Raw genomic sequence first — 27936 nt, 5'->3', positions numbered from 1 at the left:
TGGCTGTCGTCTCATCAGTGTAACTTTACTGACACCTAGTGACCCATGTAGAATACTACATATCATCACAACATCTTTGAATGCGTCTTCTGAATGCCTTATACAGTCATCCCTCGTTTATCACACATATTTCATACGTTATTACATCACATTTGGAGCTCCTCAGAGAAAGTGAAAAAAGTTTGCTTCAGTGTGATGATATCAATCAAAAATGTGTTGGAATTTTCTCCCAGGGGCCGACCCTCTGCGGCCGAGTGTCTCCAGAACGCATGGCTGCGGGTTCACCGCGCCCCGCAGCGATCGCGCCACTCTAAGGTGTGTTTCTCCACCGACAAGCTCAAAGCTTACCTGACGCAGAAGGAGGAGAAGCGAGACCAGGTGCGCACCAAGCTTCAAAGTCCTTTCTTCCCGCAATGAAGCCCTCATCAGCATCTTTGGCAAGGGGGAATGTAGCTTACATGCTTTCACATGGTGGCGTGTCAGCCGCTGAAGCGTCCTCTGATGATGTGTCTTAAAAAGCTGCGTGATCCTTTATTAAAGCCATGCTACGTGTGATACGGTTTCACATATCAGGGATCACTGCAGTGATAATACAGTATGTGGTCGGCTTTTTTTTGTCTTTTTGTTTTAATGTGCAGTGTTGGGAGAAATAAATATAGTTTTCCATTAATGGGTAATTAATAATATTTCAATTGCTATAAAGCCGTTAGCGACAGTGATGGATGGTGAGTTAGTATGCACTGATATCGATGTCAACCACATGGGTGTGGTTTCAGTCACCATCGCTCACCACTACTATACAGGAAGCTAAATAGCCAGTCGACAAGAGTTGATGTTGCTCACTTTTTAGGAAAACACTGACCCCTAGCGGTTTGGTAGAGAACTGCAAGTCACAAGCTCAAAGAAGTCATCGATGCGGCACACGCTGCCACAAAGCTAAATCCCAATTCTTTGGCATATTTGAAGCTTTCTCAAAAAAGTAACACAATAATTACTTTCCCTGGTAAATAATTCTGTTACATTTTTGGGAAAGTAACTACAGCAATCCCTCGTTTATCGCCGTTAATCTGTGAGTTTTGGCAAAGTAGGATTCCTTATGTAGAAAGGAAATATTTTGCAGTTGTAGCATAGAAGCCCTGTGTAGGAATTTCTAAATCTGCTTTTGAACATTATTAGAGCCCTCTAGAGAGGATATTACTGCCCTATAGTCACAGTTACACTCTTATTACCCAATATAGTAGACATAATAAGCGAATATATGTGAAAGAAGTCTTTGTTAGAGCTATCTTGTGAAGTTATGAAAATGTGCTAAAACACCAAAGCAGTTCCCTTGTGATAACATGTGCTGGCCCATGTGCTGTGCACATGGCCAAGGTCATAGGTTATGGGTCAGCACCCCCTCCTCACCCTACTCACCTTACTCCCGTAGCTGACCCCCTCCTCACCCTGTTCCAGTAATTTTCCATTTCTTTGTGTGACTTTACTTCCTACTTCATAAAAAGCGGCCGCGGACGGCGGAACTTTGACAGTCTGGAGGAGCAAACATGCAGGTGTAAGCTCTGCTGTCCAACTCGAGTGAAAGACAATCTTGGCTGGTGTGAGTCTGTTCCTTTGAGTAGTTATACAGTCTTGGTTGTCTGCAAGGATTTCCCTGACAATATAACAAAGAGAAAACCTGTTTACAACCTTCTAAGTATGTTTTTAACATTATTAGAGCCCTTTAGACATGAAATTACACCCCATAGTCACATTTACACCCCTATTACCCAATATAATATTAGTTAGAGCACAGAAAACGTATTTACAACCTTCTAAATCCCCATTTTAACATCATTTGAGCCCTCCAGGAATGAAATAACACCCCAATAGTCACATTTACACTCTTATTATGCAGTATAGTAGACATAATACAAGTAAGAGAATACGAGACATAAAAAACCTCTTTACGACCTTCTAAGTATGATTTTAACATTATTAGAGCCCTTTAGACATGAAATAACACCCCAATAGTCACACTTACACTCTTATTATGCAATATAGTAGACATAATAAGAGAATACGAGACATAGAAAACCTCTTTACAACCTTCTAAGTATGATTTTAACATTATTAAAGCCCTTTAGACATGAAATAACACCCCTATAGTCACATTTACACTCCTAGCACCCAATATAATATTACTTAGAGCATAGAAAACCTGTTTACAACCTTCTAAATACACTTAACATCATTAGAGCCCTTCAGACATGAAATAACACCCCTATAGTCACTTTTACACTCCGATTACCCAATATAGTAGACATAATCAGAGAAAATAAGACATAAATAAGACTTGTGCTCGTGTGTGTTGCTGTCTGGTAATAATTCGGTTACTTTTTTGGGACCGTTCAGTAACTTCAGTAATCCCTTGTTTATCACGATTAATCAGTGAATTTCGGCAAAGTAGGATTCCTTATTTAGAAATTGAATATTTTTGTAGGTACAGCAAAGAAAATCTGTTAAAGACCTTCTAAATCTGATTTTAACATTATTATCGAGCCCTCTAGACATTAAATAACACCCCTACAATCACCTTAACACTTCTATTACCCAATATAGTAGACATAATAAGAGAAAATTAGACTCGTCCTCATGGTGCAGACAGGACGTGACGTCTGGGTTTCAGAGTTCAATTGAGCAACAGTAGCCCGTGTTGGGGATTATTGTACCCGTCATTCAAAGCGGGAATCTAGTCTGGTGCTTGGACATCACAGTAACATTACTGACACCTAGAGGCCAGTGTGGAACACTACATATCACCACAACACATCTTTGAATTCTCTCTCTTACTTCATTTCGCCATTTTTATGCTTGAAAATGCAAATATGCACAAACCAGCTTGATTTATTCATAGATTTTGGATTTTTTGGTGCGGGATTACTGTACAACGAATTACATTTGAAAACTAATTTGCCCATCTAATTTGCCCATCACTGCTGCTGTGTAGATTTCCGTCTCAATCATACCATTTCCTGTGTCAAGCTGCTGTTTTTGGCGGGCGAGCGGGGTGAAATAAATGCCATCAAGTTGATTAGTGATTGTCTGGCTTTATTGATTCAGCACAAACTTGCATGCGAGTATCGTACACACACTCAATTCCCCACTTCATTAGGTACACCTGGACATCCTAGTGAGCAAGGTATCCACTCATATCCAGAGGCCTTTCTAATATTTAGCTACATGGTGTACCTAATAAAGTGAGCGCAGACTCCCCGCCCACCCCTCCTTGAGAACATCCAAGCACTGGTAAGGAATGTAAAGCATAATAATTGCGCTAATTAGAATCTAACACGGAGGAAAAGGATCTCCGCGTCTAAATATCCTACGAACACAAACCTCCATCTTGCTTTCTTTTTCTCCTGAGCAGGACAACCTGCTGAACTAACCTCTCCGCCGTTACACATGGAGGATAATAGACAACGTTTCTCCAGCAGGGACTTGAGTTGCTGATGAGCGTTGTCACGTTCTGAGGTACGGACACGTCTCCTCTTTAGGATTTGCTCTCTTGAACCTTCTGAATTTCCTGCACAAAAACACAAAAAGTGACCACGTTGAGGAACCCGTCTCATCTTTGGCATCGACTAGCATTGGAGATGCTCGATATCCCGTATGCTCATATTGTCCAGCACTTCATTACCGACACCCACATCTGATGTCAGGTGACATTGAATGAACACGATGCTTGGGTCACTGTGAGGCATTTCACACAGAAGCAAAGTAAGACAAACACTGCAAAATGCAGTACAAGTTCTAGAAAAAGTGCCATATTTTTTCCAACGAGGGCCACGTAGTGAAAAGTGAAATGATGCAACTTTGTCCCTTTGATCTTTTTGTATGCTAAGAAGTTCGCTTTCTTTTACCCATTTTTGCTGTTGTTTTTTTTTTTATTTCAACTTTCAAAAAAATGTGCATTTTTGTAATATTATGACTTTATTCCCATCATATTATAACTTTTTCCCCAACCTGATTTTCCAAAAATGACAACTTATTTTAGTTTTCTTTGTTTCTCATATATCATATATCTAATATTCCCACTTTTAAAAAACAACTTTTTTTCTCTTTAATACTTTTTCAATTGAAAAAGTGCTTCTAATGCTACTAAAATAACATTTTTCATTCTCCTACAGTTGCAACTTTTTTTGTTGTTAGAATACAACTTTTTCTCTCAATGTTTTGACTTTCTTCTCGTAAAATTACATGTTTTTTTCACATTTCTGCTGTTGTTATTTTTACATTTTCCAACAATTTCAGCTTTCTCCTTCTTTCTTCTCATAATTATGACTTTATTCCCATAATATTATTCACTTTTTCCCAACCTCATTTTCCAAAAATGACAATTGTATTTTGTTTTGTGTCTCATAATGTTACGACTTTTAAAAAATTACTTTTTTTCTCTTTAATATTTCAACTCTATGCTACTAAAATTACATTATTTTTCCTCATAATATTACAAGTTTATTCTCCTAAAATTGCGACTTTTTTTCTCGTTATAATACGACATTGCTCTCAATATTTTGACTTTATTCTCGTAAAATTACAGATGCCTTTTTCCATTTCTGCAGTTGTTGTTTTTACATTTTTAAACATGTTCAACTTTCTTCTTGTGGATTTTCGTCTTGTAATTATCCACATAATATTTAGACTTTATCATTGTAATATTTTTTTGTGTTTAATATGCTACTAAAATGGCATTATTTGTCCTCATAATATTACGAGTTCATTCTCCTAAAATTGCAACTTTTTTCCTTGTTAGTTTTTTATCTCAATATTCTCGTAAAATGTTTACAGTACATTTTCTGATGTTTTTTGTTTTTTTTTTATTTTCCATCTTTTATTCTTGTTCATTTTCTTCCTGTTGTTATGACTTTACTGCTATACTATTTTGATTTTATTCCTGTAACATTATAACTTTTTCTGCAACCTAATTTTCCAAAAATGACAACTTTATTTGTTGTTTGATTTGTTCCTCATAATATTACAACTTACAAAAAAAAATCCTTTAATATTTCAACTTTATGCTACTAAAATGCTGTTATTTTTCTTCATAATATTATGATTGAAGTCTCGTAAAATCAGGACCTTTTTCTCGTTAAGATTAGGGTTTTTTTTCTTAATATTTTGACTATGTACTTGTAAAACTACTACTGATTTTTGCATTTTTTAAAAAAGTTTTCTTGTTAAATGATATTTTTAGAATGTGCTACGGGACGCAATTTGGACACTTCTGCAACAAAAGAAGTGTTTTGTCTTTGGGCTTTGATTGACCGCTCTGTGGTGTGGACGGTGGGACGGTGGGATAAAAAACACCTGCAGCTTCATGGCTGCCGTCCTTTCGTGGTGTTGGGCTTACACAACGACAGCGGCCATCTATTTACAATCCAAAGACCAAACTTGGCAATAATTCCACACTGCCGGGATGCTAACTGAACTCGCAAGCTTGTTGCTGTGTGAGGAGCGCGCTGATAAATTGGCAGGAAAGCCAATTCCGATATGAACTGATATCACATTTTTACGGCAATTCAGCCAATATTATTATTGGACATCTCTAATTAGCATTTTTGCCACAATGCTACAACACACGTCAACATAAAGCGACCCATGTTTCATAGAAATGACCCCATATGATGTCGACTTTTTAGGAATAGGAAGACTAAGCGTGTTCAACTGTACTGTCATCACAGCTACATTCACTCACATCATTAAGGATCTCCTTCAGCTCCTCATAGGCGCGTTCCAGATCATCGTTGATGATAATGACGTCAAAGACTCCTGGCTCCTTACCTGGAGAGGAGTGTTCCATCAGCCTTCACGTATTCATGGCCTCACGACGTCATGAAGGAGGTTTTTGATTGTAAAAAGTAGGGATGAACTTACTGAGCTCCATGTCAACGCGAGCTGCCTCCAGACGTTTCTGTAAGCTCTCCTCTGACTCCGTCTGCCGGTCTCTCAGACGTTTTTCCTGAGCAAATTAGTTAGAGAAGTTGTTAAAGGGTCCCTGACGTGATTGATCAACTTTGCTTAAATATGTTATACTGCATACTGTTTGGAATGATGGTCTACATTGTTCCGTTTTTGAAAAATGACACTCATAGTTCATGATGCCAGCCATCACGGACTAGCTCTCGCAGCTCAGTCTCATTTCCGGAAGTGACATTATCAGAATGAGACCTCTCAGTAAAGCAGAGTGAACAAACACTTCTAGAGATGGATCGTAAACTTGGTTCAGTATATTTTTCATCAAAATAGTAGTTGCGCCAAAATGTTGTGTTGCTGCTGGATGTTATAGTATCGAAGTGATACTGTAAGTTTGTTTTCTGTGTAAATATAAATAAATATCTACGCATGACAAAATTACACCCATATAGTCCTGCCAAAAGGCATGCTGGGTAGCTTGGGGTACTCTCTCTCCCAACATTTTGCTGTGTTTGTCACAAAATATGCTGAGGGGGTCGTCAGGAGAGTGAACTAGGAGGGACGTGAACATACTCTTCATGTCCAACGTTTTATTGTTCATACAGTAGCTCATGTTGTTGTTGCCGCCGGACTACCCAGCATGCCCTGCTGGCACACAGGAAAAAAAAAAGTCAAGAAGAACGACGTCAAAGTTGCCACAGGACAGAGTAAGTCATGGCTCGTTTACAATAGTAATGTCTTCTCAACACTATTCCATGAGAGCGACAAGGCTGTATAGCATTATACATGCTATATAAACATCTTTTCCCAGCAATATGTATGTTAAAACATAAAACAAATCAGGCTATAAAGACCCCTTTACGCTTATTAAGAAGCTGATTTAAAACTGATTTGGTAAACTGGCCCATTCGTTTTCAATGAGAATTGTCAAAATAATGGAAAATGAGGGAATTTTTTGCAAAGCGGAAACAGATACGCCGTACGTCCCGAATTGGCTGAATGTTTTTGATGCAGGAATGCTTTGAAGTAGTAAGAATTGTGGATTGGATTTCGGATGGAAATGTGGAAGTTGGAAAAATGCTCCAATCATTTTCAATGGGACGTTTGTCTTGGAAAACGTGGGATTTTTCCAGAAGGTGGAGTGGAATGGTGAAGAACAATGTGTGTCAATCGTTGCCCAGTCGTGTTGTGTTGTGGTACATGAAGGAGTTTCCTTACCAGGATCTCCATGGACGGAGGCTGGATGGAGATGTAGATGGGGTTCAGGTCCGTCTCTTTAATCCTCCTCACCCCTTGGATGTCCACATCCAGGATGCAGATCAGGTTCTTGGCCCGCACGTCTTCTATGGCAGCTTTACTATCACACACGCACACATGAAGTGAGCGAGCTAAGAAGATCGCTGCCTTGATCCAAGCCGCTCACACATTTTGTGTTATCCTCACAATAAGAAGGAGAGATTAAACCTCACACACACACGCACACGTGTGTTGCACTTTGTGTGGCATCGGGGGGTTTAAAGCTCCATCTGTCCCAAGATGTTTATATATCTGCTTTATCCTGTTGATCCCAGTGGGACCGTGGAAAGTTGTACAAGTTGTCTTCATAAGGAACAATACGCTCCACACAGGATGTCTGGCAAAAGTAAATGTTGTTGCACTAAAATGCATAAAAAAACCCACTACTATTCTTTCATCTACCTAAGCCCTCTTTAAACTATTTTGTTTTGAACTAGATGAAGAAATTTCAGTAGAAATTGTGTGTGAATGCTGAAATGTATACACCGGCTGAGGATCGAACCAGCAAACATTACGTTGGGAGAAGACCATTCTACGGCCTGAGCCATGCCACAGTAAGCATAATGTTACATGTAATGTTACATGCAACACGAATTTACACCAATAGGGGGCGACATTTAAATCGTCCATTCATTTTCAAAGGGAAAAATGTCACGGAAAATACTTAGTTATGGAAAATGGGGGGATTTTTAGAAAAGTCCCCGTACATGTCAGCGGTAAAAAAATGTAAAACAGGAGGATCGAACCCGGAACCATCGGGTCGGGAGACGACCAATCTCCCACCTGAGGGGTGTCACAAGTGGAATGTTTCAGTCATGGAAAATGCCAAATGATTTTCCACCAGTAGGGGTCATCGGGCTCGGGAATCGAACCAGCAACTATCCAGTTGGGGAAACAAACCCTACAGTTTAGCAAGCATCCAATGATGAACTTTCCATGTGCGTTTTGCTTTTTCTTTGGCCTTTTTGCAGCAACACTGGTGGGGTGTCGAGACAAGTCAATTTGTTAGAATTCTCACGCTGGTTCACAACAAAAGTTACCTGAAGCATGCCTGTCAACATTTGCGTTTGGAAATTTTGCGGAAAATGAGGGAAATTTTGGTCTTTCTACCAGAGTTTTCAACAGCTGCTACTGCTCATTACTTGTGGGAATGTGATTATGAATTGAAGTGAAGGTCACCATGCCAGCTTTACGAATGCTAGCAGCTTACCTTGTTCCGTACAAGTTGCCGGAAAACTCAGCGTTCTCGATGAAATTGCCCTGATCGATGCTCTCCTGCATGGCCTGCCGGGTGGTGAAGTGGTAATCTGTGACAGGGGAAGAAGAAATACGGAACTCATCTGATCGGGACACACACACAGCATACACTGTACGCCTACGTTGTCACTTCAACACCAAACTGGGGGGGGGGGTTTCCAGAACTATGCCAGTTAGTACTCTACTCCCACAAAACACTCAATCATTAGCATGGGATGATATAGCTTTTACTATTATTGATATTATAGTGCAAGACAGGCAGCATTAGTAAGTTAGTTTGGCCAGAATATAAGACGATAATAAAAGTACACTACTGTACAGTCCATCCCCGATCTTCTTGGGGCTTCCCGAACCACCAGCGAATAATAGGGGTGTGAGACGAGACGGGATTTTAACATTACTTGAAGAAAAGTACAATCAAAAGATATACTGTATGACAGTATATTGCAATCTACTGATTTATTTTCTACTACTTTACACTCTTCTACACTCTGTGAGCATGCTAGCCGCCCCGCCTCCACCCACAAAGAGACTGTATGACTGACTAAAGGGCCAAGGTGCTGAGGCCAATGCACAGAGTGAATCCTCCTCCAGCCTGCTTGGAGGTTAAAAATTATTGAGTTTGTTTTCATCCATTGTGTGATTAATTAATTTATTATCGCCCCAGGCCTAGTGCCCACGAGAACTCATGTCACGTTTTAATCTTGCGAGATCTTGTGACACGCCTAGCGAATGGCGAAAAAACGCGAGTAATTGAGACGTCCATAAAAGTGCCCCTTCCGGTTAGGTTGACATTGACAGCGTTGTGACGTTTACGTCTCACAGCAACTATGATGCGTTCAAGGACCACCGAAGAAAGTGCAAAATCTCAACACTTTGTGAAAAAAGCCAACAGCATGAACACATAAACATGTACAAATTGCGGGCTTTTTAAACAGTGTATGAAAGTATTATAAATTATTACCCACCTACGGCGAATGAGATGTATTGACTGCAGAAATAACAGCCTATTTTTGGAGAATTTCCAAAACATTTGGAGCAAAAATGTGTGAATCGCAAGTATGCTGGGGACGCGCTGTACCCCTTGAAAGGGCAACGAACCATATTTGCTAACTTTGACAGTTCAGACATCAGTATAAGCAACCATGTGATTCTTCCCAGCCAAATGATATTTAAATAATAGAGCATTATACCAATATACTTAGTATGACTAGAATGATAATAACTTTACATTTTTTTGTAAAAAGCATCTGTGATGTCATGTGCTACAATTAACTTAAAAATACAAAATAAAAATACAACAATGATTCCAAATTTCTACTTATTACTATTCGGAATTTAAAAAAAAACAATGATAAAAATAATTTAAATAAATTGTGTACTATTTATTTTCCTTGCTTAAGTATTAGGGAAAATTAACAGTTCATTCCTAAATTTGCTGTTATTTATTTTTTTTATATAACTTTAGAAGGCAAAAAATACACTTTTTTTTTTTTCTCTTTTGACCGCAGACTTTATACACAGCGCCTCTGCACAGCCCAGCACTGCGCTCCATTTTGCCTCAATTGACAATGGAGGGAATTCTTAACCATCAGTGTACCAACTAACCGATTATGGTGTCTGGTTAAGTCATATTTCAGCTAATGATTGTTTGCAGGTTGCAGAACAGGAGACGGGAGTCACTACGGAGGCATCACAGGGGGCTATTTTCAAAAGCTTTTTACTCCAAAGTCGGTTTATTGTCATTCCCAAAAAAAAAAAGTCTTGTTTTTGTTTTCCAATGACAAAAAAAGACCAAAGGAGAGCGTTTCCAGGGTGATGAAAGTAACCCCCCATCTCTCTTAAGCCTGAAGATACGGCACGTGGAATCACGCGGCGGTCACCTTCATGTGGGGTTTCTGATTCATTTGGACACGATAATGAGCTTTCTAAGTCTTCGGAGGAAAAGACGTCAGCTACGGGCAGTAAAGTAGCCCCCAGAAGCAGGGGGAGCGTGTTGAGGCCTATGGAGAAAGCAGAACAGGCACAGCTTTATCCCGTCCCAGACTGGAGGAAGGCGGGTAAGGAGGGGGAGAAAGGTTGGGGGGACATTTGTCAAGTTCACTTGGGAGTAAGAAGAAGTGCGGGGGCTCGCCTGGCAGGCTGGGACGTGTCATAGAAGGAGGAAGGAGGTGTACAGTAATGCTCTAGTGCAGGGGTGTCCGAACTTTTTCCACGGAGGGCTGCATACTGAAAAAATGAAAGCATGCCCTTGATATGCTCAGAAAAAGTTAGGGTGACATTTGAGGACAAAGCCAAAAAATACAAAATAACCTTTCACACACAGACTTGACCTACAGTAACTTTGTGTGAGTAGTGTACACCTGGTTCTAAAAGCACTTCAGTGGAGGTCAAGATGTGCTAAGCAGTTAAATATAGCTGACTACATACAAAACAGAGGCCAATAATATATATATATATATATATATATATACTGTATATATATATATATACACAGTATATTTTCCACCTCAAACACATTTCCTGATTATCTAAATATTATACCAATATTACGGGCCAATACATATCTTCATTGATTTATAAATGTTTTAAATATGTTTTAGACATTTTTTATTTTTGGACAAAGTCAAAATCAAAAATTCCTGCATTGTTGATGACATATTGGCAGGTTGTAATTTCTAATTTTATTTAAGTTCTTGAATATCAAAATCAAGGCTAATTATTATTATTAGGATTGAGAACAAGCCACTTCTTTTTTTTGTTTTTAATCTACAATTTAAAAAATGTAACAAATAATTCCTGCCTAATATGTGTGTGTTTGTGTTTTTATTTATTTATTTATAGTCGATTAAAGGAAATTCTAATTGTTGATGATGGATTGGCAGGTTTTAATTTAATTTGATTGATATGATTGAATATCCAAATTAAGGACAATTATTTTTGTTAATATTATTTATAACAAACAACTTCATCTCTTAACTTTAAAAATAGTTTTACTTTCAGTGTGGCCCTAATAGAAATTTTTTCAAGGATTTATTTATTTATTTTTCTATATTTTTTTTTTTTTTTTTTGGACAAGGTCAAATATAAAAATTGACAATTACTGTTTTTAAAGTTTTTTTTCTCATAACTTTTTAAAAAATGGTTCTCCTTTCAGTGTGGCCCTCATATTTTTTTCAGGATTTTATTTCTTTATTTTTGTATATTTTTTTCAATTCTTTATAAAAAAAATATTACTGAATATCAAAATCAATGCCAATTACTGTTATTATTAACAAAAAAACAGGAAAAAAACTGTGGGCAATTTGCCTCCCGCGCCGCACTTTGAACACCCCTGCTGTAGCTGATTAAAAACACTTGCTACTGAGGTGTGTACTCAAGTGTAGCTACGGAGTGAAGGTGCTAAAACATCCACTGTGCACACAAATTTGAACCCTGACTTCTTTGCAGTACCTTTGCCATCTTCCTCTCCAGTTCGAGGGTTCCTTGTCGTGTCTGTAAAGAGACACGTTACACGTTGTTCTATTAATAATGGAAATAACAAATGGCATTTACACCAGTTACAATTCTGTATTCGGGGCAGCAGGGGCAGTGCCCCGCCAGATCCGCCAGCTGGTGCTGTTTCTCTAATGCAGAAATCTACGTGTAAAATATCAAATCCTTGATTGCAGAAGGTAGCTGTGGATACGTGGAATGTCACCTCTGGTGGGGGAGGACCTTGAACTGGTGTGCGAGGTTGAGAAGTTCCAGCTAGATATTGTCAAACTCACCTGGACGCACGGCAAGGGCTCTGGGACCTCTCGAGAGGCCTTGGACGCTCTACCACTCTGGCCTTGCCAGCGGTGAGAGGTGACGGGCAGGGGTGGCAATACTTGCTGCCCCCCTGCTCAGCGCCTGTATGTTGGAGTTAACCTGGTGGGTAGTCTCCGTCCACCTTTGGATGGGGCGGATGGGTCCTGATGGCTTATGCGCCAAACAGCAGTTCAGAGTACCTGCCCTTTTTGGATTCTCTAGAGCGAGTACTGGAGAGTGCTCCTTCTGGGGATTCCCTTGCCCTGCTGTCCATATGTGCACTTGGCACCAGGACACCCTTGGCCGCAGCTCCACAATCGACTTTGTGGTTGTGTCACCTGACTTGCGGCCATATGTCTTGGACACTCGGGTAAAGAGAGGTGGGGACCGGTCAACTCCGAAGGTGAGGGACGCCGACGCCGGTCAGACCTGACAGGCCCAAACGCATTGTGAGGATCTGCTGGGAACGTCTGGCCGAGTCTCAACTCCTACCTCTGGCAGTTTGACCATCTTCCAAGAGAAGCAGCGGATGTTGACTCAGAGCGGGCCATGTTCCGCACCTTCATTGTCGAGGCGGCCGATCGGAGCTGTGGCCTTAAGTTGTGGTTGGTGCCTGTGGTGGTGGTAATCCTAGAACCCGTTGGGTCGTTGTGAGGGATGCCCAAGCTGAAGAAGGAGTCCTACTGGGCCTTTTTGGCCCATGGGACCCCAGAAGCAGCTGACAGGTACCGGCAGGCAAATGGCAGTCGCCTAGACAAGAACTTGGACTTGGGAGGAGTTCGGGGAATCCGTGGAGAACGGCTTCCGTATAGCTTCGGAGAGATTCTGGACAACCAACCACCTTCACAGATAATACCAGGTATGGTGGGGATGATGTGCTGCGGACTCCAATTCTAGATGTTATGGATTGGTGGAAGAAATATTTGGAAGACCTCCTCAGTCCCAGTCAGACCAGGTACGTATGAAGTGTGTTCAGAAGTTAGGATGCCATCTACTGTACGGACAAGCCACAGTCACAGACAGTTTCGTTATAATGCATTTATGCTGGTCCAAATTTCTGAGAAAAAACTGAAATATTCCCCAGAAAATCAGTTTTTCAGGGAGAAGGGAAGATCCCAACTGTGAGGAGAGGCTGCCAGGCTTGCAAAGTCCTGGTCTAGATGAAGAGCTAAGAGTGTCGTGTAGTTTTCCTGGTAACGGAGCCTACTTAAGCGGTTGTTGGAGCTTAAATGTGACAGGAAGTGCTTGGTACACGTACGTGACACGCTGAATCCAAAGACGCCTTCATGGTCCTTCAGGAGCCTCTTCATCAGTGTGCTCTTCCCCGCTCCGGATGGACCGCTCAGCACCACCGGCCTCGGTCCTGACATGGTCTGACACGGACACGCAAGTGATGGGAGTATTACTCAGTACGTGCTATACCAGTACGGTCCTGGTAAGTCATCTGTGCTAATCTACTGATCCCTGCTGCTCTGATCCACTTCATCTCCACACGCGCGCACACACACACACACACACACACACGCACACACACACAGGTGGTGTAAAATAAATGTTTTATCATGACATCGCTCATAATTGTCACCTTTTCATTAAAATATGAAAACATGCTCCTTTACCCAATTGGTGCGACAGGCCGAGGCCTTAGCGTCGGGTTCATGTATGGAATGCTGGCTAAGGAAGTCACGGTGAGTCAGAAGCAGGATTAATTGGGTCTGGGCCAAGCAGCACAAAGGCTGCAAGGACGCCTGACCTGCTTACCTGCTCGTTTACCGTTCCCTCTTACACAAGCATGTCATGACTATGACATCCTATTTTCCTTCATTTATCAACATTTATGGTCGGAAAACATTGCCACTGCTGCACAGGCTGAAATATCAATAACGTGCAGCACACAGTTGATGATTTAACCATAGATTTTACTCTACTTATGCCTGCATGTGTTTTCACTGGGAATGAACCATTTGTATTGGTCTAACAGCAGCTCTGTTTCTGCAATTAAAGTACGCATTTGCGTATATTCATATATTATTCTCTGCTTTTGCGCCGAGCTTGTTTTCTTGCAATGTCATATATAAATGTCATTGAATAATACCTCAATGAAATAACTACAAATCCCATAACATTTTGCACTGTAATTCAGCAGAAACTGGATATACATTTTTGCTGGATTGTTTTAAACCACGGATTTTCTATTGTATTTTTACAATCATATAATTTTGAAATATATTTTTACAAAAACCCCGTTGCAACCAATCCAACAGTGACTGCATTGTTTTTAAAAAGAATTACAATAATGGTGTATTTTTACCATAATATAATTCAAAGATAAAATATGTATGAGATTGTATCAAGATTAAATTAGAAGAAAATAGGCTTTGCTATTGTAATTGAGCAGCAAATGCATATTTTGTTTTTACCACCATCTGTTATATTTTTTCGTAAATACATAAATTGGTAAAATTTACGAGAAAAAAAAGTTGTAAATTCCCGAGAAAAAAAGTTCTACATTTATGAGAAAAACAAGTTGTAATATTACGAGAATAAAGTTGTACATGTACAAGAAAAACAGTTGTAATATTACGAGAAAAAAAGTTGTAAATTTATGAGTAAAAAAGTTATAATATTACGTGAAAAAAGTAAAAAAAAATGACACGAATAAAGTTGTAAATTAACAAGAAAAAAAGTTGTAATATTACGAGAAAAAAGTCATATGTAAATTTACAAGAAAAACAGTCATAAATTACGAGAATAAAGTTTAGAAGAAAAAGTCGTAAATTTACGAGAAAAAAAAGTTGCACATTTACAAGAAAAAAAAGTCGGAATATTACAAGAATAAAGACATAAATTTACAAGAATAAAGGTTGTACATTTACAAGAAAAAAGTCGTAAATTTACGAGAAAAAAAGTTGCACATTTACAAGACAAAAAAGTTGGAATATTATGAGAATAAAGTTGTACATTCACGACAAAAAAAGTTTTAATATTACGAAAATAAAGTTGTAATATTACGAGAATAAAGTTGTACATTTGCGAGAAAAAAATGTTGTAATATTCCGAGAAAAAAATGTCGTAAATTTACAAGATAAAAAGTCGTAATAGTCCCAGAAAAAAGTCATATGTAAATTTACAAGAAGACAGTCATAATATTACACGAATAAAGTTGTAAATTAACAAGAAAAAAGTTGTAATATTACGAGAAAAAAGTTATATGTAAATTTACAAGAAAAAAAGTCGTAAATTACGGGAGTAAAGTTGTAAATTTAGGAGAAAAAAGTCGTAAATTAACACGAAAAAAAGTTGTAATATTACGAGAATAAAGTTGTACATTTGCGAGAAAAAAAATGTTGTAATATTCCGAGAAAAAAATGTCGTAAATTTACGAGATAAAAAGTCGTAATAGTCCCAGAAAAAAGTGATATGTAAATTTACAAGGAGAAAGTCATAATATTACACGAATAAAGTCGTAAATTAACACGAAAAAAAGTCGTAATATTACGAGAATGAAGTCGGAAATTTACGAAAATGAAGTCGTAATATTGCGTGTCATATGTGTGAGAGGGAAAATAGAGCATAGCTCTTCAGGAAGGAAGGAAGCTTTCCTTGCTTCAGGCACGCTTTCATTTATAACGTGGCAGCAAAACAGAGCAGTTGAGCATTTAGCATTTAGATTAGCATGGCTAGCCCTTCTCACTTTATTCTAGTAAATTTAAGACTTTATTCTTGAAATCTCAGATTATTTTAATACTCCGTCATAACAGGCAGCAATGAAAATGAGGATTTATGTGACATTTGGCCTTGGGCAAAGGACAATATTTGGACTTTTTTTTTCTCAAAAATTTACGACTTTATTCTCGAAATCTCAGATTTTCTTCCCCTTGTGGCCCTAATCCTCTGTCGTAGAAAAGTGTCTGCAATTTGGGTCGTGAAAGGGTTACGGCAGTTTAAAACCACTCCTCTAATGTCCTCTAATTTGTAATAAAAACATATATTTTATCTGATAAATAAAGCACAGTTATTTGATTGTATTTATTTTTCTTCAATGGTCGTAATTGAAGGCATTTTCCCTACCTTTCCTGGAGGAGACGTTGAGTAGATCCTGCAGTCTCTTGTTGTTCAACGAGGCACTCACTGATCAGATCACTGTCAACCTCAATTACCGCCGTCTCCCCTCAGCCTGCGTGGACCAATCACACGGCTGCTTGCTGGCTCGTTTGTTACATCCCGCCCATTCACACCTGTGCGGGGCAGGTCACATGACCACTGCGGTGAGAGATGACACATTTTCACATCTGGCAACCGGAGCTTACAAGTGGAAGTCAGTCGTGAAGAAATATCAAACATTTTCAAATATTTTCAGGGTTGCGGAGGGTCGTCACCTGTGCGGTCTTTCAAAGTAAAAGCCGAGAATACCAGGATTTAGCTCCGGTTGAGCCGTGCTTGGGCTCCATCCGGCTAATCCCGCAGCGACCCACTTCTTGAAAAGTCGACGCATCTCCGACAATAACAACACTACAACCCCAAGCCTCCTTTTTTTTGGGGGGGGGAGCCCACATGTTTTATTTTGGTAACACGGATGAAGAGCAGAAGAGGTTAGTGTGAGAGACAAACTGTACAGTCAATATACAAACACCCAACACAAAAAAACTATATACATATGCTTCTTTTCCTCATAAAACACACAAGAAGGGTTATAAAATTGATAAATATCGTCCCATTGTTTGCTTGCTCCACCAATCAGGTTGCAGGAAATGGTTAAAAGTCACTGAAGGAGGCTGCACTGACTAAAAAGTAGGTCCAAGGTGAGAACGAGGGTGGGAGTCAGGCCAGCTGCTCACAAGTCCAGCCCTCATGGTGGTCCTGGCGTCACAGGTAGACCCTCCTCAGGTCCCCAGGAGAGGTGATAGTGTTGCATTGGGGGCACAGCTTCTTCGCTCCCTACACACGCGCTCCAATCAGTCATCTTTGTTTTGTTCAAGACACATTTGCAGAACACGAAGCCTACCAGCGTTCGGAGCCAACACTCCTCGCAATGGACGTGCCAGCATTGGATGGAGGTCAGCGGGGTAGTGTACGTGTCCTGGGGGGGGGAACACATGCAACACTTTAATAGGTGTAATGCTACATCCTGCCGCTAGATGTCGCCCGGTTCAAGTACATTGAAAGTTGTTGTCATGGACGTCCTCTGCATAATCGTGACGTTCAAAACCACATCGCACTTTTTCTGACATTTCATTGAAAGTCTAAATTGAATAAAAAGAAACAATGAAAGAAAATGATTAAAATTCGGGGGAAAAAATGTCAAATTAAGAACAAAAAATGTACTTAGATTTGATTTAATTTTGAAATTGTAAATGTAAATAAAAAAGCACAAGTAATGCTGTGCGAGTGTGAGCAGTACCAATATTTAAAATAACCAATTTATCTCATGAATACAAATAATACACTCCATGACAATTATTAATATTACTAAGAATAATATACAAAATAAACATATACATAATAAAACGGTCAATTATATGAAAATTATGTTCTTTTTTTCATTTTTATCCAGAATTTTATATTTTCATTTAGTCAGATATTTAGATGGATTGTTTCCAATAGCCGTCATTTTTCAAAATCTAATAAATAATATGAAAGTTAATAAACATGAATATTTAATAAAAGACATTCTATATATATATATATAAATGGTAAAATACAAAAATAATACTACTAATATTACTAGTGATAAAATAAATAATACAATAACTAATAACAATAATTGCAAAAATACACATAAATATTGGAAAATACAATAATAATAATACTGCTACTACTACTGCATAATAAAGGCGTGTGCATGTACAGTATCATCTGTTTGTTTCTTTTAATCCAGATGAAAAATAAATCTTTTTTTTCCAATCGCGTAATTTTTAATCAATAATACAATAAATGGAAAATAATATACAAATACAGACAAACACAATAATATTAATATGAAGTATTGTTATTGTTCATCATTGTTATCATAAATGATAATAATAAATAACAAATAACAACAATAATGAATAATAAAACTGCTGTCCAATCAAAAGCACCTATTTTCATTTTATTTTATAAAATCCAGAAGTGTTTTTTTGCTGTTTTTTTTTCATAAAGAAAAAACAAATAGATATATATGGAACTACGTGCTTATGTGACATGTAAAAAAAAAAAAAACCTTCCATGGCGCACAAATAATACAGAAAACATAAAACAAATAAAAAAATGTAAGCTATCCAGTCAACTCACCATGCAGATGAGGCATTTAAATCTGTCTCCTTTACACAACTGTTTCTCTAAATCCCGTATCCGAGCTTTAAGAGCATCCAGGGACGTCAGCGTGGAGTCTTCTGAGAGCCTGCAATCACACACACACACACACACACACACACACACACATTAGACACTACAGAGTCATTTATAAATGGAAGATAAATGAAATAATTGGCTTGCCATCATGGACAGTGAGCATGAAATTTTGCAGCAATCACATTGGCTGCATGTGTTTTGTCATTTGTCAGCGGTGCGCCCGCGCACACACACACACACACACACACACACACACACACATCACTTGCAATGCATGATCAGACATGCTGGACGTACAATAACAAACAATACTGTTTATTGCAACTTTACTACGACCGTAAAGTTCTGGTGCATAAGCCGCTAATTTCAACCCTGCGTGTAGCATGTCTTTTAAGTGTGAACAAAACAGAATATTGTACAAGTTGTAAAGATGTGCTATTAATAGCGTAGCCGCTACTTCTTTTCTGAAACTTTGAACCCTGCGGCTTATAAGCGGTGTGGCTAATTTATGGCTAAATTCTCATTTTGTGACATCTACCTACCATCTACCTACTTACTTCAGAAATACTACTAATTGTTTGAAAACTGTGACAATCACGAGCTCTCAGTGCACTCACAACCAGCTTGTCCGCCCACTGGATATCGCAGGAGGTCATTATATATAACTTATATATAAATATATTATATATAACTGTATAACAATCTGACTCATGGTGTCATCTTAAAACTAACACTAAACTCATCACACAGCAACTTAACACTCCAAAAGCATACCTGAGAAATATACAAACATGTATTAATATGAGTTTTCTTTTAAACTCTTTTAAAGTTTTCCCATAATGCATTGCATCTGAGCAACGCATTCACTGGGGCGCTGCAATGACGTCAGCCTCCCTGGTGGACAGAGGCAGCATTGCAGCGCCAACCAGCCATTTTCTATGCTGCTTGTCCTTGTCCTAGACCGGAATTATGGTACTCTTCTTCATCCAATGCAATTATGGGATATGATGACAAAATAAAGTGTTTTTGTGACACTTTTTGTAGGGTTTCCTCCGAAAATGTCAAATTGCCCGCAGTATTGCACATGACTGATGTAATATCGCCGATATTCAGGCCAAACTTACACGTCTGTGTCAGTGTTTCTGCAGGTTCTTGGGAGAACATCCACTTTGTCGGCACTGCTGGTGGAAGGACTCTCTGCACGGACAACATTGATGGTGAGAAGCAAGCAAAGGCTTAAAAATGAACAGTAATAATGACTGGTCTTGTGTTGCCATACCCTCATTGCACCATTGGGACATTTCTCTGTGGACTCCAGAGTCTGGCATCATGCCGCTGCTGCAGAGGAACAATCAAACATGGAATCACATCACGCAACGATGCTTTACACGTGAAGCAGCTGAGAAAGATGGACGTACTTGGCTTTCATCTCCTTGATGTTTTCGCCAGAGCACATGATCACATCTGTCTCCGTGTATCTGACGACAGCGCTCAGGAAAAAAAAACAACAAAAAAACACACCAAACCTCTGCACAAACGGACTTTTTCATTTAAAATCTGAGTGAAAAAAAAGTCAGAATACATTATATAAATAAATCAATAGTAATCATTATTATAACTACTTTTAGTTAATCAAATAATGCAAATCTAAAAATGAATGGAAATGGAAATATCAAAATCATTATTACACAGATAAATAGAAAAATAAAATATATTAAAATAAAAGCTTTTAGATGGCTAAATAAATACCAAAATAATAATTACATGCATAAATGGAAATATCAGGATAATTATTACATACACAAATTAAAAAAAAAATACATTAAAATAAGGGATTATAGATGGATACATAAATAAATAAATAAATAAATAAATACCAAAAATAATAATTACATGCATAAATGGAAATATCAAGATAATTATTACATACATAATTTTTTAAAAAATACATTAAAATAAGGGATTATAGATGGATACATAAATAAATAAATAAATAAATAAATACCAAAAATAATAATTACATGCATAAATGGAAATATCAAGATAATTATTACATACATAATTTTTTTAAAAATACATTAAAATAAGGGATTATAGATGGATACATAAATAAATAAATAAATACCAAAATAATAATTACACGCATACTTGGAAATATCAAAATAATCAGGACATAAATAGATACAAAATCAATTAAATTAAAATATGATATTAGAGATGGATACATAAATAAATACCAAAATAATAATTACATGCATAAATGGAAATATCCAAATAATGATGAAGATAAGAGGTTATAGACAGATGAATAAAAACATAAATAAAAAACTATGAAGCATCAAAATGACATGCATGCATTGCCATAGAAATACTGCAAAAGACTCAAAAATGAATAATAATAATAATAATAAACAATAAATACACACAATTACAATTGAAATTAAAAATAAAAAAAATCATTATACATTTAATTTAAACCTAAAAAATGCAATAAACATATATTGTGTGCTATTTCATGTACAGCTTAAACGACGACATGAAAAAAGCATGAATAAAATTCTATGTAATTTAATGTAGTCACAATCTTTATATTCATTATAATATGTACAGTATATATATTGTTTTCCTCCTAAATGTGGTCGTTTTTATCATTCTTTTTATTTTCTTCCGTCCAGGCTGAGCTGGAGCCTATCCCAGCTACAAGCACACAAATTCAAACCTAGAACCTCCTGACTGTGCTTCCGTTTCCGTGCTCCTTTCTGGCTAAAGGATACTGGGCTCGGCCGTACTCTAAGGTGTCGTCTCCGTCCACGTCCAGGTCGGCGTCGCTGTCCCGCCCTTCTTTCGACGTGCTGCTCACCAACATGGCCCCTACGGAGACATGCGCACATTATTAGGGAAACATCTGGACTGTATCAGTGAAAAAACGACAAAACAAAACAAAACAGGCTTCGCTACACATCTCAAAACTATGCCTGCAGCCCTGCCAGCTACCTGTCAGTCAGCTACAGACGTGGGAGCTGGAAGTCCCACTATTTTGTTTTTCTCCCGTGAATATGCTAACCGAGCATGATGTTGCTGTTAAAAGTGAGTGTAATGTTAGCACTTAAACCAACTTCATGGCATGTGGCTGAATAGGGCCTACTATTAGTGAAGAAACACACATGCTATATGTATTCTTGCCTAAATGAAGCATTTTCACGCATAAAAATGGCTGTAACAAGTCAAATATAAATATAAGTCACTCAGAAGACGCATTCAAAGATGTTGTGATGATATGTAGTATTCTACACTGGTCACTAGGTGTCAGTAACGTTACACTGATGGGCATGTTATGTCTAAATTAGGTCTTTTTTCTCACCTATTATGTCTACTTCTTGGGTAATAGAAGTGTAAAGGTGGCTATAGGGGTGTTAGTTCATGTCTAGAGGGCTCTAATCATGTTAAAAAGTGTATTTAAAAGGTTGTAAACAGGTGTTCTATGCATTAGTTATTAGGGATGTATCGACCCACATTTTTTGGCTTCCGATTCACCCAATTTTTTTTTTTTTTATCGTCTTGCCGATCCGATCCGGCTACTGATCCTTTTTTTTTTTTAATAAGCTTTTCTTACAAACATGAATGGAATATGGTTATGAAAATAGCTCTTCAAAGCATTAAAAATAATGCAACCAAAGCATTCACTTTTTTCTTTTCTTATTGTTACGATTATTGTTTGGCTTTTGTAACAAACCTCTCTGAGTCAGGTCCCTAATCCAATCAAAGATCAAATTGGAAAAAAATGGGCCTGCAAAATACATTGAGGGTAGGACTAATCATTTGACATGGTTATTGATCAATTTGTGGTGTGATTTAGAATATATGACATTTTTTTAAACAAACTCCCTTCAACACAATAGTAATTTATTGACGGTCCCTAGTATAAACAACCAGCGGTTAGAGCGGCACTTCCCGTGCGAGCTCCCCGCACCATGAGACATCAGCCCGGGCACAGTGAGGCGGAACTATCGCTCGAGCTATGGAGCCGAATATCCGACGTCGGACGTGAAACTAAACCCACCGCGGACATGTCTGCGTGGTGCTGTTGCGTTTTCCTCTTCTTGCGGGCGGCAACCAGCTTAGAGGTGCAACTACAGTACCGTGTCGGAGTGTGGCCCGCAGTTGCGAACGTTATATGTCAACCGGATCGGGCCCATCTCGTGGCGGAAGCCGATTTTATCAAAATACAGCGGATCAGCAGCCGATCCCGATCCCTACCAATTATAAAAAAAGTGGATAAAGTACACGATTGTGCTTCTTGGAGACAAACACAGCTCATTAGCATTAAAGTCACACACACACACACACACAAGTAGGGCCTAGTAAATCACTTTTTAGGCTGTGTGTGTGTGTGTTGAGTGTATCTGTCTCGGTGTTTGCATGCCAGAGCTTGTGCTTACGCGGACGCTATCCTTCAAGCCACGCTGTTCCCTGCTCTTCCTCGCTGCTCCCTCATAATGTGGACTGAAAAGTTCAGTGCTTTTTCAGCTGCCACTCACTCACATTATTTGCTCTCCACTGCGCACACACACACACACACACACACACACACCTTTGAACCCTCCGACTAGCGACATCATCTGTATCTTCCTCCTCTCGTTCCACTCCTCCTCCGATGGTGTGGTGTCTGCAGGGAGCTCCTAAACGCACACACGCGTGAACACACACATGACTTGATTGTAGCTTCAGGCCGCGTTTTCATCACAACATGAAATCCCCCTGACATGACAGTCATCCTGATCTTGCGTGAACACAAAAGCAGCGTCCGTGAACAATCTCCACTTCCTGATATTTCTCACGTGACCATAAAAATGTCACAAGGTAGACTTTCATCGTCTGTCTTTCTGGGGAACCAAGAAAAAAACAACAAAAAAGATGAAATCAAACATACCTGAGCGTCGTCCGGTTTCCTCCTCTTCAGTTTGCTGATCCTGACTGCAGATGAGGACACACAAGCGTTGACGCCAGCATGAGTTCCAGATCACATTCATATCTCATGCCTTTTCTCACGTGTGGATTTTTCACAAAAGCACATATTGAGGCTGTGAAAATTGATGGATTTATTAACTTTTTTCCTTTTTCAAATCCATGTGCACTGCAAAATATTAGAGCTGCAAATAAAGCAGATTCGTTCATCATTTTTTAAATAAAATTACTATCATAGATTTAGAATAGGGGTGCATGAATATCAGGGAATAAATCCGATAACATTAAAAATTGCTACGATAACCGATCATTTAAAAAAAAACGCTTCAAATAAGGCGTACCGTGCGAGTGAGCAGATCGAGCGCTCCCTTTTTCTGGCCTGCCGTAACTTCCCCTAAGCTCTTTAAAAGGAAGACATTTCGCCTGCTGGGTGAACCAAATCCTCCGCGATCCATCGAGCACACAAAAAACTTTATCAGCCTCCGGAAACTCCAGCGCCGTGATGTTTGAAAAATGAAAAAAGGTTCGCCAGAGACCTCCGTGGCGTCACACCGGCTGCTCGGAGCGTGCGCCCGAACACAGTGCACTTTGCTCGGCCACGCCAGGTGGCTCCTCCCACTCGACACTCCGTTTCTTCTGACCTCCGTAGCGGCAAACCAGCTGCTCGGCACATGTGTCCGAATACAGTGCACCTTGCTGGGCCACAGCAGGTGGCTCCCTCCCCTCTATACTCTGGTTCTCCTGATAGCAGTGATGTGGTCGTAGTAATGTCATGATGTCAGGTACACTTGGTCAAATCCTAATTTCTTCCAGTCCTTCTTACCTCCAGGTGTACACAAACTACACCTACACCTACAAGTAGCTATAAAAAAGTTACCGGTTCCATATTGGTCTTGAGAAGCAGGACGTTATCGGTATCGGTTGGGGAAAAACAATAAAAAAGATATCGAGCATCTCTAATTCCGAATGAAACTGTATATGCACCACACAATTTTACAATCTATTACCGTATTGGCCCAAATAGAAGATCACCCAAATTTTGGAAGAACATCTTTTAAATCCTGTTTTCAATCATCATCATTTGTCAGTCATATTTCTTAGCTGCTGTTTGATGACTGCTTGGTTGATCACCATTATCTTCACATTAGCATCATAACCAAAAGTATGTATACAGTACAGTACGTAGCATAAGTATAAAAGTATAAGTACATAGAAAGTATTTACTCCTACTCCTTTTTGCACTTGTACAACAACTTCCAAAAACGCATTTTTTACTTCATTTACTCTCTATTTCTTTATTGTATTGTCTTTATTTTTACTATCCATCTATTTTCTATGCCGCTTATCCTAATTAGGGCTGCGGGGGTATGCTGGAGCCTATCCCAGCTGACTTCGTACACCCTGGACTGGTGGCCAGCCAATGGCAGGGCACATAAAGACAAACAAGCATTCACACTCACATTCATACCTATGGACAATTTAGAGTCTCCAATGAACCTTTCATTTTTACTCACATGTCCAAAATATGTTACCAAACTCCTCCCCTGTTCTTTGCTAACTTGCTAAAAACACGTTTTCTCCACAAGCGTGGCGGCCGCCTCTCTCCAGGTGATGTGTGAGTGCCGGCAAGAAAAGCTCCGGCGTTTAGCAAGACATGCCCTTGTAGCGTAGTAGTCTAGTAGAAACGTTGATGACTATAGCTTACAGCCGATGAAAAACCCAAATTCACCAGCTCAAAAAAATGAGAAAAATTACCAAAAACGTCAGTATTGACTACTGGTTTGCGTGAGTGACAGGAAGAAAAGTTGTGATTTCTAGCAAGACCCTGACTAAGAGGGGAGACGTCTTTTCAGGAAAAAAAAAAATACAGGCGCATCGCAACAAATTAGAATATCTTTGAAAAGTGAATTTATTTCTGTTCAAAAAGCGAAACTAAGTAAACTATTTCAACATGCTGAAATGAATATGTCATCATTTGTGTGACTACAGCTCAGGGACAGTCCAAAATTGTCAAAAAGCCCAATATTGTAAACTGCTGGTTTGTGTGAGTGACAGGAAGAAAAGCTCTGAAGTTTTGCGAGTCGCTGAATATAAAACGACCCGTCTTCTTAAGATGGTTTCCTCTGAAAAAAAACCCCCACTATCTTAGGTGCAAAAAATGACTTCATCATTTCAAAAGTGAATTTAGTTCCGTTCAGAAAGTGAAACTTTTACGTTGTCCAGATTCACTACACACACAGTGAAATATTTCCATCATTTCTATTAATTTTGTAAAAATGTTGAGGATTATAGCTTGGAGACAATTAAAAAAAATTCAGTATCTTATAAAATTAGAAAAATTGTCGAAAAGCTCAATATTGCAAACTAAAGAGTGCCCGGAAGAAAAGCTCTGACATTTTGCAAGACGCCGACTTTTTTTTCAGATTGTTTTCAAAGAAAAAAATACTTACATGTGCAACTCAACAAATGAAAATATCTTTGAAAAGCGAGTGTTCCATTCAAAAAGTGAAACTCTTCTCCAAATTCACTCCACGCAGAGTGAAATATTTCAACAGGGCTTTCTTAATTTAGTCCTAATTGGATGATTATAGCTCCCAGCCAATACAAAACCCCAAATTCACTAGCTCATAAAAAGCGAAATATTGCCAAAAACATCAATATTGTGAATCACTGCTTCGGACGAGTGACAGGAAGAAAAGCTCTGACATTCTGTGAGAGTATAAAACCAGTTTTTCAGATTCTTTTTTTGGAAAAAAAATACCGGATCCAAATTGAGTGTCTCATAAAATGAGAAACACTGTCAAAAAGCTTGATACTGTAATCTACCGGTTTTTGTGAGTGGCAGGAAGAAAAGCTTGGACATTTTGCAAGAATACTAAAACAACCCATTTTTTTCCTGATTGTTTTTTAGGGGGAAAAAACCCCAACCTACATGTGCACGTCAACAAATGAGAACATCTTTGAAAAGCGAATGCATTTCAGTCGCTCCGTTCAAAAAGTGAAACTTTTATGCTCCAGAGATTCACAACACAAAGAGTGAAATATTTCATTGGGTTTCTTAATTTTGTGATATTTTTAATAGTTACAGCTTAGAGATAATTAAAAAAAAAAATTCTGTATCTCAGAAATGTAGAAAAATCTTGTAAACTACAGGTTTGCGCGAGTGACAGGAAGAAAAGCTCTGACATTCCTGAATATAAAACAACCCGTCCTTCCCACATTTTTTTTTTAGGAACGAATACCATCTTGTATCGGGGTGAAGACGGTTTGAATGACACTGGGGGAATTTATGATGGATAAGCTCCTGGTACGTTCAAGGAGGAGATAACAGCGCGAGCACAGGAAAACACACAATCGTGTGTCACGGCAGCCCCGCTTTTCCTCACTGATGTGAAAGTTAACACGGCAGAACATCAGCAGCACCTCCTTCTCCATCGGGGCCACGCTGGCTGCAGATTGCAAGTAAGGGGCATTAAGTTTTAGGGCGCCTTAATTCCTGCATGACAGTAGTGGGGGGTTGGTGGTCCGCACACACACACACACACACGCATGCACGCACGCACACACATCGGGGCTGGTGGCCGTGACCCCGAGCAGCGCCATGCCAGCAGATATAATGAGGGTTAAGGAGGCGGTCATAGATGAGGAAGAGCTCATCAAACAGAAAAGAAGAGGAGAGAAGGAAAGTGAGAGGTTGATTAATCAACACAAGAGACCCCCCCCAGTACCACCCAGCACACACACACACACACACACACACACACACACACACACACACTCTCTTCTTGTGACGTGTATTTAGAAGCTCATTAGGCGTCCTGTTGTAAGCCTAACAGACCTGGACAGCAGTTTCAGGAGAAAAGCTCTGCGATCCTTTTGTCTGCCATTTTTCATAGTTTTTCATGCAAAATGCACGACGTGGCTTTCCTTAAACTTTTATGAGCACATTTTTCAGCTTTCTAAATGCATTTTAATAGGCTGTGTAGAAACACGCCAGCACAAATGCAGCTAAAGTTTGGAAATATTTACAGAGAAAACTCAATAAAAGTACTGTATCAGATATACACACTATTTTTAATTATTATTATTTTAAAGAAAATTGTAAGAAATTAGGACTACCTGACAACAAAATCACTCCTAATATTTGAATATGAAAAACATTTTAAAAAACAAACTTCATCCATACCATCCATTAGTTGAAGTGATTCAAGTTATTTCTTATGCTCTTTAAATGACCTTTTATTATTATTGAAATATTATTTTAAAACATTTTAAGTCATATTTTACGTTTTTTGTCATGCTCTATAAATTATGTATTATTATTATTTACACATAAAATTA

General features: G+C 38.7%; 3 protein-coding genes across 12 annotated transcripts in view; 1 reads left to right on the top strand and 2 right to left on the bottom strand.

The window, feature by feature from the left end:
- obscna (obscurin, cytoskeletal calmodulin and titin-interacting RhoGEF a) overlaps window positions 1–3113 on the top strand; it is an 86171-nt gene extending 83058 nt beyond the window's left edge. For 3 of the 5 annotated variants that reach the window (XM_054788800.1, XM_054788799.1, XM_054788797.1), the window contains one exon: window positions 234–3113. In XM_054788800.1, coding sequence (XP_054644775.1) covers window positions 234–417 — 184 coding nt within the window. In that variant the 3' untranslated portion in view covers window positions 418–3113. The remainder of the gene's footprint in view (window positions 1–233) is intronic. The other 2 variants (XM_054788802.1, XM_054788801.1) reach the window with 1 other exon arrangement.
- Window positions 1437–16494, bottom strand: guk1b (guanylate kinase 1b). Of its 2 annotated transcripts, XM_054788810.1 has the most exons (9): window positions 16369–16494; window positions 13556–13670; window positions 11959–12000; window positions 10389–10508; window positions 8459–8555; window positions 7171–7309; window positions 5914–5998; window positions 5735–5820; window positions 1437–3562 (listed from the first exon to the last, which is right to left on the bottom strand). In XM_054788810.1, the coding sequence occupies exons 2-9, from the start codon at window positions 13665–13667 to the stop codon at window positions 3530–3532; spliced, it is 714 nt and encodes a 237-aa protein (XP_054644785.1). In that variant the 5' UTR covers window positions 13668–13670; window positions 16369–16494; the 3' UTR covers window positions 1437–3529. The 2 variants fall into 2 exon arrangements, with proteins under 2 accessions (XP_054644785.1, XP_054644786.1); XM_054788811.1 differs by lacking the exon at window positions 10389–10508 and having other exon boundaries at window positions 2919–3562; window positions 16369–16490.
- The window catches only part of rnf220b (ring finger protein 220b), a 54250-nt gene continuing 42770 nt past the window's right edge, over window positions 16457–27936 (bottom strand). For 2 of the 5 annotated variants that reach the window (XM_054788806.1, XM_054788807.1), the window contains 10 exons: window positions 23561–23604; window positions 23222–23309; window positions 21405–21501; window positions 20049–20108; window positions 19910–19968; window positions 19755–19827; window positions 18571–18679; window positions 17303–17377; window positions 16677–17235; window positions 16457–16560 (listed from right to left, as the gene is read on the bottom strand). In XM_054788806.1, the coding sequence (XP_054644781.1) occupies window positions 17164–17235; window positions 17303–17377; window positions 18571–18679; window positions 19755–19827; window positions 19910–19968; window positions 20049–20108; window positions 21405–21501; window positions 23222–23309; window positions 23561–23604 (677 nt within the window). In that variant the 3' untranslated portion in view covers window positions 16457–16560; window positions 16677–17163. Of the gene's footprint in view, window positions 16561–16676; window positions 17402–18570; window positions 18680–19754; window positions 19828–19909; window positions 19969–20048; window positions 20109–21404; window positions 21502–23221; window positions 23310–23560; window positions 23605–27936 lie in introns of all 5 variants that reach the window. The other 3 variants (XM_054788803.1, XM_054788805.1, XM_054788804.1) reach the window with 2 other exon arrangements.

This window comes from Dunckerocampus dactyliophorus, chromosome 10, assembly GCF_027744805.1.
Source record: "Dunckerocampus dactyliophorus isolate RoL2022-P2 chromosome 10, RoL_Ddac_1.1, whole genome shotgun sequence".
NCBI classification, from domain to species: Eukaryota; Metazoa; Chordata; class Actinopteri; order Syngnathiformes; family Syngnathidae; genus Dunckerocampus; species Dunckerocampus dactyliophorus.
Note: the sequence above shows the minus strand (reverse complement) of the source record. Positions and strands in the feature narration are given on the sequence as shown.

Coding starts and splice junctions, on each gene's coding strand:
- guk1b (XM_054788810.1), bottom strand. CDS start 13,667: ATGTCAGGACCGAGGCCGGTGGTGCTGAGCGGTCCATCCGGAGCGGGG. Junction 7,310..8,458: donor GGCAACTTGTACGGAACAAG/GTAAGCTGCTAG, acceptor CGTGTGTGATAG/TAAAGCTGCCATAGAAGACG. Junction 3,563..5,734: donor TGAAGGAGATCCTTAATGAT/GTGAGTGAATGT, acceptor GTTTTTGTGCAG/GAAATTCAGAAGGTTCAAGA.